Source organism: Bos taurus, chromosome 5, assembly GCF_002263795.3.
Source record: "Bos taurus isolate L1 Dominette 01449 registration number 42190680 breed Hereford chromosome 5, ARS-UCD2.0, whole genome shotgun sequence".
In the NCBI taxonomy this organism is placed as follows: domain Eukaryota; kingdom Metazoa; phylum Chordata; class Mammalia; order Artiodactyla; family Bovidae; genus Bos; species Bos taurus.
Genome location: NC_037332.1, coordinates 100,227,464 through 100,238,928, shown reverse-complemented (window position 1 = coordinate 100,238,928; position 11,465 = coordinate 100,227,464). Strand labels below are relative to the sequence as shown.

At 33.7% G+C, this 11,465-nt stretch overlaps 1 protein-coding gene across 2 annotated transcripts; it reads left to right on the top strand.

The window, feature by feature from the left end:
• Positions 1-485: 485 nt before the first annotated feature.
• Positions 486-11,020, top strand: KLRF1 (killer cell lectin like receptor F1). Of its 2 annotated transcripts, none has more exons than NM_001099120.2 (6): positions 486-677; positions 2,879-2,977; positions 4,285-4,440; positions 6,906-7,045; positions 7,821-7,933; positions 10,623-11,015. In NM_001099120.2, the coding sequence occupies exons 1-6, from the start codon at positions 593-595 to the stop codon at positions 10,729-10,731; spliced, it is 702 nt and encodes a 233-aa protein (NP_001092590.1). In that variant the 5' UTR covers positions 486-592; the 3' UTR covers positions 10,732-11,015. The 2 variants fall into 2 exon arrangements, with proteins under 2 accessions (NP_001092590.1, XP_005207134.1); XM_005207077.5 differs by having other exon boundaries at positions 587-677; positions 2,838-2,977; positions 10,623-11,020.
• The last annotated feature ends 445 nt before the right edge of the window (positions 11,021-11,465 follow it).

Below are 11,465 nucleotides of genomic sequence, written 5' to 3'. Positions count from 1 at the left end.
ATTTCTTTGGAAGGAATGATGCTGAAGCTGAAACTCCAGTACTTTGGCCACCTCATGCAAATATTTGACTCATTGGAAAAGACTCTGATGCTGGGAGAGATTGAGGGCAGGAGGAGAAGGGGACGACAGAGGATGAGATGGCTGGATGGCATCACTGACTTGATGCACGTGAGTCTGAGTGAACTCCGGGAGTTGGTGATGGATAGAGAGGCCTGGTGAGCTGTGATTCATGGGGTCGCAGAGTCGGACATGACTGAGCGACTGAACTGAACTGAAGAAGTGTACAATTTTCATTTCCCTGACCTTACAAATTTATAAGGAGGAAGTTTTAAAAGAAAAAAAAAACATTATATTAAGTTCAATGTGTGGTGGACAGTTGAGAAATTATGTGTTATCTTTGCTCGGAAATCAAAAATAGCATTTCCTTTGAGGTTTTCGACCAGTGGATGAAACTGTGAACCTGTTGTATGTACCTTGAGTGGACCATTTGAGGCCAGTTTCTGATTAGCAGTGGGTTTATTATTCTTCTCTTATTGCATATTTAAAAAAACAAAACATAAAATTTTACATACACATCCACCCACATTTGAAGATGCAAGATGAAGAAATATACATGACCTTGAACACACAGTTGAAGAAAAGGAGTTCTATCCAAACATTTCAATTTAAATGTCAAGGTATGGAATCCAGGTTTTTTTTTTTTTTAATTGTTGTGGATTAATATGCGTGAGGATTTACTATAAGTTGATATTCATGTGCCCTTTCTTGGATCACTGCCTTGTTATGGTGAAGGGGTTTGAGAAACTTCGTAAATCTATGAGCCCTGCCATAGACATGAAGTTAAGCAAATTCTGGGAGATGGTGTGAGACAGGAAGCCTGGCATGGTGCACTCCATGGGGTTGCAATGAGTTGGATGTGCCTTGGAGATTGAACAATAATATTCATATGAATATTAATGTGGATAGAAGTTTCCATTATTGTTTTTTTGTTTTTCTGTTCTTGGACTGTTTCATTTTTGTGATATTTTCCCATTGTCTGTCTCTGCGTCTATCTTTTCTCTCTTTCTCTTTATCAATATGGGACTAACAGCTATTTGCTTTGAAGTAATATTTTGCCTCATATTATTAAGGATATACCTAGGAAATATACACATCTAGTTAAAATTAATAATTAAAAAGTGAATCTTTGGTGCCAGTCATTCACCTTTTTACCATTTATAAAATAATGACATTTTAAAGTATCAACTTTTAATTCAGCATGTCAAAAATTTTAAAATATGTTTTTCATCAGGTGAAAAAACTTGTTTGGACAATAGAGATATTAACATGAAAGACCACAAAATGTAGGGGCTCTTCCGTGAAAACGTTTCTCACATTCAGTTTGTAGATGCCATCTGTAAACCAAAATGTGTCTTAGCACAGAAAAAGAGGTCAGGAAAGTGTAAAATAATAAATTTGCAACTCCTAGTAATTTAAGTGGCATGTGCTAATAATCATTATTTACTAATATGTTTTGCTGGTATTTAGTAAACTTTGGTAACATTTTGTAAAGTTGGGAATTAGACATGACATTTTAATCTAATCAACAATTTTATATTTCCATCTTTTTCAGTGTTTATCTAACTGTTCTCACTTGTTTATTTTCCGAATAATTTTATAATACATTTTGCAGACACTTTCATTATAAACAACAACAACAACAACAAAAAAGAGATGTAGTTTTATGGTATATTAAATGCTTCCTAATTTATCAATCGACTTAAGGAACATTTATCTCTGACATTTAGCCTTCAAAGCACTCATGGCTGAATTTCCACTTGTTCAAGTCTGTATTCATGATATACTGACTTTTTTGTTTGTTTGCTTTTTATTTTGGTGATGTGTCTCTGTTAAGGATGATGTTAGCTTCATTAGGCAAAGAACTATTCTCTTGAAAAAGTGCCCATCAATTTCATCTTTAATTTTTAGCATAAAGTGGTGGATATTATTATTCGCTTTTTACTTCTGTAAGATGATGATATATTTTACCCAAGCTCTATGAATGTGAGATGAATGGATTTCTTACTATTGAACAGCTCTTGTATTCCTAGAATAAATTCAACATGATCATGGTATGTTTTGACTACTACTAATATGTTTAAGATTTTTGTGTGAACACTCTTAAAATTCATTGGTTTTTGCTTGTTTAAAATACATTTATTTTTGATGGTAAAGTGCTTGTGTTCTAAGCTTCTAAGTTAAATTATACCACTTCTCAGGGTAATGAAAATGTTAGTTTCTTCATAATGCTGAATTTAACATGCCTTAAATTCATATTTTGAAAGTTATCCCATGATACTTAGGAGAAATAATTAAGTCTGAGTTGAATTTGAATAGGCTTCTACACTCTTTATCCTAACATTTTCTGATAATCATTTGTTTGATTTTTAATATAATGGCATTTTATTACATGTGTTGAAATTTATTGACTATCATTAGTACTATATCAAAATATCCAAAAGCAATCTGGGAAATGTAAAATATTCCTTAATTGAACTCTGATAAAACTTATTTTACTATTTTTGTTAATATTACTATAAGAGAAAAGGTGTGCACTAATTCCCTGAGATACTGTTCTGTGTGATTTATTACACTCTTTCCTGACCGGGATTGGCAACTTCAAAGGTAGCTTTTCTCTTCCCACCATTCTGATCATCCGGAGTAGTATCATTACTAAATAAGATAAATATGTATTTTTCTGTTTCCTTAGATTTTATGTTGCTATTGCCTAATATTCTATGATATTCAAAATCTATATTGTGTACAACCTTGTTATTACAATTGCCATCACTTCACAGGAATGCACTTTCCAAGCTAATTTATGTGATTAATCTGTTAGACTGTTCTGTGATGTCACACCGATATAAAATCTTATTGGGGATATCTGGAGGACTAAATGGCATTCTGGTTTTGACTTTGATCACCCTGAGTCTGTTAGGTAAGTTAAATGATCTTAATTAAATAAAAATATGAAAAATGTTTACTTGTTTCTTATTACTCTTTTCATATTCATTCATTATTCTTTACACTAACAAAGATTTAACTAGATTAAATTTAAAGATTTAATGATTTAACTATGTATAAAGCAATATATTATGCCCCACAGTAACATATTGATTAAGTATTTGAATCAGGTACATATTTTGTCCTCAAGTGGCATACAGTTTACTAGGAGAAAAGTGTATGTAAGTGTGTGTGTATGTAATGTGTTTGAAATCATACTTCAGGATTTCTTAGATATCTGTGAATAGATTGAATTACATTATTTTTCTTAAAAAAATTATACATTATTATTTAAGGTTGAATTCAGTTTACTCTTGATTTTGTCCAAATATTTGCTGAACAATCTTTAGACTCCAAACATTGCTACAAATCCTTCAAAAAAAAAGGAATAGTCATGGTGAGAAATCCCATATTTTAGTGGAAAAAACATTAAAAAAATTCAGGGTAGACTGGGCTAAATACAATGTATAGACTGAAGTAAGTCAGAAAGAGAAAAACAAATATTGTATATTAACATATATATATATACGAAATCTAGAAAAATGGTACTGATGAACATATTTGCAGAGCAGGAATAGAGATGCAGATGTAGAGAACGGACTTGTGAACACAGAGTGGGAAGAGAGGGTGTGACGAATTGAGAGAGTAGCACTGGCATATGTACATGACCATGTGTAAAATAGATTGCTAGTGGGAAGTTGCTGTACAGTACAGGGAGCTCAGCTCGGTGCTCTGTGATGACCTAGAGGGGTGGGATGGCTATGGAGAGGCTCAAGAGAGAGAGAATACATGTGTATATATATAGCTAATTCACTATGCTGTACAACAGAAGCTAACACGACATTTGTAAAGCCACCATATTCCAATAATTAAATAAAAAAGGAATGAAAATGCACCTGTTGGTGCACTTAAAAAATGCATGGAAAAAAAAAAAAAAGCATGGAAAGAGCATGCATAACCCCTAGAACTAGAACTTTGCTGTATTTATTATTGTATGACAAATTCTTAGGACAATGCCTGGCACAGAATAGATCCTAAGCAAATACAGGTGCTATACATGAATTCATTGTGTAATACTTTAATTCACTTTTCATTAAACACAAACATGTTTTAAAAGAAAATTTATCATTATCCCTTCAGTTATTTCTTGTTCCAACCATCTGAATTGTTCTGAAGAATTTGTCTCTGAGACATTGCCTAGAGAAGATGTTTTCTCAACCTTAAAATAATCCTCTTTTCAAGTTTCTCAGGAAGTGCTGCCAAAATGCCTAAAACAGTATAATTCAAACATCACCCAGCATGATGATACTGGATACTTGGAAGTCAATAGTGACACAAGAGGCAATATACATAAGAAAGATGCAGACCACTGTGTTTCTAGAGCTACAGGTCATAAAGGTATTTCTCAAGCTTTGGCCTCTATCACTTTTAATCATTTGGATTTTCTAAGTTTGAAAAAAAAATCCCATTGAAGAGGTATGCAGTAGACTAAATTAATGAAGATTTGATATAAATCTACTTTTTACTCAAAACTTGATTCACATATTTTTAAATTTTTTTTTTGTTGTTGTTGTGGAAGGACAGCTGTAAAACAACATAAAAAGGCCCTTCCCTCTAGGAATTTAAAATCGTATTGAAATATATAAACATGAAAATTAATTGTGATCGTAAGGAATGATGTAAATAACTATTTTTTGTCTCATTTATCCTTTTTTCAAATACAAAATGGATAAAAGTAATTATATCTAACAGGCTATCTGTTATGATTTTAAAGTTAGAACTTCCAACCATCCAGACTTTTGGGAAACTGTTCTTCCTACTTTCAACTTTTCTTTTAGTTTAAATTTTTAACACTTATTCTTTGAACCTTTGACTTTTATTTGATAGTTTGATATGTGAAAAAGGTACAGTTGATTTATTCTATAATTACTTGTCAAAGAATTTTTCTGAAATCCACTAGTTTACAGTTTCCTTATCCCATGTAAAAATGTCATATGTATTATATTTACTTATTAACACTCTTTTCTTTCAGATTACTTGTCTGTTTACATGTACAAGTCCTCATCCAATTGAAATATTATAATTTTACCACTTTTTTATACTCTGGCTATCTAATTTCCCTTTATGTAATGAAACTTTTTCAGAAGTAAGAAAGCTTTGATGGGTAAACATGGGATCAAATAGACACCATTAAGCATTCATTAAAGTCAGTCTAAATACTGCATAATTATAAGAAATTAATTTCCTGTTAATTTTCTTATTCAGGTAATGTTAACAAATATAATTATTTAAAATTAAACATCAATGGTGTTATGACATTCAAATGTGCAACTATCATATCTATCTACTTCCAAAACATTTTCATCACCCTAAAGAGAAATCCCACACTCCTCTTTTCATTTTGGGGTGAGAAAACTATTTTGGAGTTAGATAGGTGTGCATCATGTTTGTACATCTTTTGGATGTTATAAAACCCATGGCTTTTGTACTTTAAAATGGTTAGCATTGTGAATTTTATGTTACATAAATTTTGTCTCAGAAAATAAAGAGATTGTAAAGGCCAGAAATTTGAACAGTTATGTTGATCCGTGCTTATATTTTTATATTATACTACATTTTTCTTCATTGTTATTCTGAAAGTCTCAGTTTCAATTTGAGAATGCCTTAATTTAAATTTAAGAAAATCAAAGGACCTGCAATTATAAAGAGGATAAAAAATTGTTATTCATCTCAATGTTACTTAATATCAAAAAGGAAATATTAAAAACAATTTACACACATAAAGCAATGAGAAAGATTTCTAAAACATTATGTGGATAAATGCTAAGCAAATGGTATGCTGCTGCTACTGCTAAGTCACTTCAGTCGTGTCCGACTCTGTGCGATCCCATAGACGGCAGCCCACCAGGCTCCCCGGTCCCTGGGATTCTCCGGGCAAGAACACTGGAGTGGGTTGCCATTTCCTTCTCCAATGCATGAAAGTGAAAAGTGAAAGTGAAGTCGCTCAGTCGTGTCTGACTCTTAGCGACCCCATGGACTGCAGCCTACCAGGCTCCTCCATCCATGGGATTTTCCATGCAAGAGTACTGGAGTGGGGTGCCATTGCCTTCTCCGGCAAATGGTATAGATAATAGTTAATCTCTCATAGCGTTAATGCTATGTATATCTTGACTGGTACATGTTATTTTAGTAATCATATTAGGTTATGACATGAAAAAAAATCCCTTTATATCTGTCTAGGTTTTGCTTCAGACTTTCCACGTGGCAATAGTGGTAAAAATCTACTGACAATGCAGGAGACATAAGAGATGCAGGTTCTATCCCTGGGTGGGGAAGATCTCCTGGAGGAGGGCATGACCACCCACTCCAGTATTCTTGCCTGAAGAATCCCGTGGACAGAGAAGCCTGGTGGGTTTCAGTCCATAGGGTGGCAAAGAGTCAGACACAACTGAAGTGACTTAGCACACACACACACAGGTTTTGCTTCATCTTACTAAATTAATTTTCTTGGGACTTCCCCTGATGGTTCAGTGGTTAGGAATCTAAGTTCCAATGCAGGTGACCTGGTTTAGACCCTTGGTTGAGGAACTAGGATCCCAGATGCCCCAGGGCAACTAGTCCAGCATGCTATAACTATTGAGCTTGCCTGCTACAACTAGAGAGAAGCTTGCATGCTGCAATGAAGAGCTGACACAGACAAAAATATAAAAGAAATATTTTAAAATAAATCAGTTTTCTTAATTTTCATGGACTCTCATTTGTATTTTGGATAGCTTGTCTGAGTCTGAACACTTTGTTATGATTTTATCATAGCTCTACTCTTTTTCATACAATATGCAAGTATTTTCACTGTCAATTTGTAGGAATGTGCTCATCAGAATGGCTGAAATATCAAGAAAAGTGCTATTGGTTCTCTAATGAGATGAAAAATTGGAGTGACAGTTATAAGTATTGTTTGGGGGAAAAATCTCATCTACTAATTATTCAGAACCAACTTGAACTGGTAAGTGGTTTAGTATCAAGCTTATGATACTTGCTGCTTTGCCATTAAAATGGCTTATCTCAAATTTCTTCCCACCTTTTCATTAAATTATCTTTTATCTTGGCTACTGAACTTTTGGTGCCTTTTAAATTCTGAGCTGGAATCCAGTGCTTCCCTTGACTTGGGGTAATTATGGTCTGAATATTGATGTTTAATTTATAGGTAGTGGCAGCTCAGCTGATAAAGAATCCTCCTGCAATACAGGAGACCGTGGTTCGATTGCGTGGTTCTATCCCTGGAGAAGGGACAGGTACCCACTCCAGTATCTTTGCATCGAAAATTCCATGGGCAGAGGAGCCTGGTGGGCTACATGGGATCGCAAAGAGTCAAACACAACTGAGCCACTTTCACTTTCACTTCACAGCGTATGTCCTGGTACATGATATATAGTGAAAGCTGCTTGGTTGTGTCCGACTCTTTGCAACTTCATGGACTATACAGCCCATTAAATTTTCTAGGCCAAAATACTGGAGTGGGTAGCCTGTTCCCTTCTCCAGGGGATCTTCCCAACCTAGGGATCAAACCCAGGTCTCCTACATTGCAGGAGGATTCTTTACCAGCTGAGCCACCAGGGAAATCCATATGATATATAATGTATGTGTAAATAAGATGATTGACTAGGATAAAAGCCTTCATGTAGAGTGTGAGTTGTCCAGTAGAATTCTAAAATCTTATTTAGTATGTCTAAATCATTAAGCTATCCTGTTCATTTAATTACTCATCACCCACTTTTTAGGCTTTTATACAGAAAACTCTAAAACAATCAAACTATGTGTGGATTGGGCTTAACTTTACTTCCCTGAAAAGAACATGGACCTGGGTGGATGATTCTCCTTTGGATTCAAAGATGTGAGTCTTTCCCAAAAGGCAGTATGATCTATTGTCTATCAGAGAATTTATCTCCTTAAAGCATCTATAAACATATCAAAATGAACTCAAATAGTTCTTGGTACTAAAGAATTTGAAAGGATGAAAATGAATGTTGGCTGGAGTAATGACAAATTTTGGCTTGGTTTTTAAAGCAAAAGGACTTGAAAACAATAATGATTGTTCACTTACTGATTTTAAAACTCCTCACACTTTATAAGGGAAAGGTACATTGAAACAATGTAGTCTTCTGCTTTCAAAGTTCTCAATACTTTAAAAATTTTTATCTTTAAAATTAATTTTATTGGACTATAGTTACTTTATAATAGTGTGTTAGTTTCTATTGTACACCTAAGTGAATCAGCTATACATCCTTGTTTTTGGAGTTCCTTCCCATTTAAATCACTTCAGAACCCTGAGTAGAGTTCCTGGAGCTATACAGTAGGTTCTCATTAGCTACCTTTTTTATACATTTTATGCATGGTATCAAATAGTATATGTATGTCAGTCCCAATCTCCCAATGTCATCCTCTCCCTTTTCCTCCTTGGTTCCTTCCCTGGTATCAATGATTCTTTTAGTCATTTTTAGTAATTAAAAAAAACCTCTACATGATTTTTTTATACTGTAAGATCATCACAATGCTAAAAAAACAAATAAGAAATACAAGACAGAACAAAATAATCCTAAATGCTCTCAGCAGCTGCAGGAGATTATTGAGGTTTTGAAAATTTTATGAATGCTTTTGTGCACTTGTATTAATTTATAAAATTATATTATACTATAGTAGGACCAGCAAACTCAAATATTATCCCTATGTTGGTAGGCAAAGTAATGGTGCCCCTAAATGTTCTAATCCCCAAATTCTGTGAATGTTACCTTAAGTCTAAAAGAGAGTTCATGAGTGTGATTAAATTAATAATCTTGAGATAGAAGTGTTATGCTGGATTATTCAGGTGGGCCCAATGTAATCACAAGTCCTTATGAGAGGGAGAAAGTAGGGGCAGGCTCAGAGGAGATTTGAAGATAAATGCAGAGGTCCAAGTTGTCTGATAGCCAAGGAGTGCAGGCAACCTCTAGTACCTGCAAAAGGCAATGAGCAAGTTTTTCCCCAGTGACTGCAGCAGACAGCTCCAAAGACACTTGATTGTAGTTCTTTAAGACCAGCTTTGAGCTTCTGATATCTAGAACTGTAAGATAAAAATTTGTGCTGCTTTAAGCCACCACATTTTTGACAATTTATTACAGCAGTGAAAAGAAACATTCACTATGGTAACCAGTACTATTGGTTAATGAATACTATTGTGTTATTGTCCTTATTACTTAAGTAAGAAGTAGTTACTTATATTGATTAAGCACTTAATCAGTTATTACTTAAGTTATTAAGTAATTAAGTTATTAGTTATTAAGTAATTAAGTTATTACTTATTAAGTTATTAAGTAATTACTTAAGTTATTAAGTAATCAGTTATTACTTACTCAGTTAATACTTAATAAGTTATTACTTAAGTAATAAAGGAGTGAAGTAATAAATATTACTTACTTTCTATCTCTGGAGAAGGGAATAGCAACCTACTCCAGTATTCTTGCCTGGAGAATTCCATGGACAGAGGAGCCTGGTGAGCTGCAGTCCATGTGGTCACAAAGAGTCGAACACGACTGAACAACACACACATTTTCTATCTCACTGCACTAAATTAATAAATCTAAGGAAGTCAACTGAAGACATTATTTGGAATGGAGAATAAAATTATGGGTGAGATCTAAGTTGTATCAATGGACATGACCTGATTGGCTACTTATGAAGATGCTAACTTAGGTTTCTTCCTTATGCCAAATCCACTAAACACTACCTTTAGGATTGAGTTTTAACTCTGGACTATGCCTAGGGATTTTTGTTCACAAACATTCAATACAAAATTCAAGCATAAACATATATAAATTCAAATGTAGGTGTATTTTCCAATATGAAAATCCAACACTTACTTTTCCGCTATTATTCTGGAAGCCTTGAAAATCATGTATATCTTTTCTGTGACCCCTTCTTAAACCTTTTTTCTAAGTTTAAATAAATTCTTAACAGACTAAATCACTAACAGTACAATATTTTATATATAACTTCATTATTGTATTCAACACATCACTTTATGGATAAGTATTACAATAAGTGTATAATTTACTTAGGGCTTACATGGATCAGTTTGTGGCAGGTGAGTTCTACCACTGAACCACCAATGCAAGCGGGTCAGTTTGTGTACTAAGTTCTTTACAAACATCTAGTCATTTAACCTCTGTAACAACATAATGAGGTAAATATTTGTATCACTATTGTACAAATGGATATGAAAAACCAAGAAAGATTTAATGAGCTACTCATGTGACACTCCCAGTTTTTAATCTAAATGGATGACATAGAACAATGGAAAGAAGACTAGGATAGAATGTGAGCACAGATATCTTCTTAGCTCTGTCATTTACAAACAGACTTTGGAATTCTCTATCACAGACAGTAATACTAAATTACAGAGGTATTGAAATGTTTCATGACTCTAAGTATTTGAAAATGCCTTAAATATTTGAATTATCTTTTAATTAAGGGAGGTTTTTAACTGAGAACAGAATGGATGTCTTCAGCAATGATGATGAATAATATCTTTATCTTCTCCTTTTCAGATTTTTCATAAAAGGACCAGCTCAAGAAAATAGCTGTGCTGCCGTCAAAGAAAATGGAATTTACTCTGAAACTTGCAGCAGTGTTTTCAAATGGATTTGCCAATATTAAAATTTTAAAAGTGACAGTGAGTTATCAAGGATCAAAATTTTGATCTAACATGAATCTTTAGGAATAAGAATTTAAAATTGCAATTAAACACCCCCTGGCTTCTCTATTTTCCCTCAGTCATGTTCATGGGTCCTAGTCACAGAGTAACTCATGTTAACAATCTAAAATATACCCTCTGATTCTTTATGTGATAATATAATCCAAAGTGAACCCATACATTTATATTCATGATGTAATTCATCTTTTCTTTTACAACAAATGTGAATAAATTATGTCTGCTTTTCTGTTATTTTGCTTTTTTAAAAATTGTTAACAATATCCTATGCAAATTTCATATAGTTCTGAGTTACATCATAGTGTGACTTCCTATGGGGCTTCCCAGGTGGCACTAGTGGTAAAGAACCTATGTGCCAATGTAAGAGAAGATGTAAGAGACACAGGTTCAATCTCTGGGTCTGGAAGATCCCCTAGAGGAGGGCATGGCAACCCACTTCAGTGTACTTGTCTGGAGAATCCCACGGACAGAGGAGCCTGGCAGGCTGTGTCCATAGCACAGAGTCAGATACAACTGAAGCAACTTAGCATACATGCACATGGCTTTATATTTTACATTCCTTTATTGATGAACATTAACTTTAACTTTTTTTTCAGATTTTTGCTTCTATAAACTATGATGCAGTATTCTAAATATCTGTTTAAATGGTAGCATTTTTATTTCTATGATATACTTTTAA

What these genes read in the sequence shown, in the direction of transcription:
- KLRF1 (NM_001099120.2), top strand. Translation starts at nt 593, where the DNA reads ATGCAAGATGAAGAAATATACATGACCTTGAACACACAGTTGAAGAAA. An exon ending in TTCAGAACCAACTTGAACTG is followed by an intron (nt 7,046 to 7,820) that starts GTAAGTGGTTTA and finishes CCCACTTTTTAG; the next exon opens with GCTTTTATACAGAAAACTCT. An exon ending in TCTCCTTTGGATTCAAAGAT is followed by an intron (nt 7,934 to 10,622) that starts GTGAGTCTTTCC and finishes TCTCCTTTTCAG; the next exon opens with ATTTTTCATAAAAGGACCAG.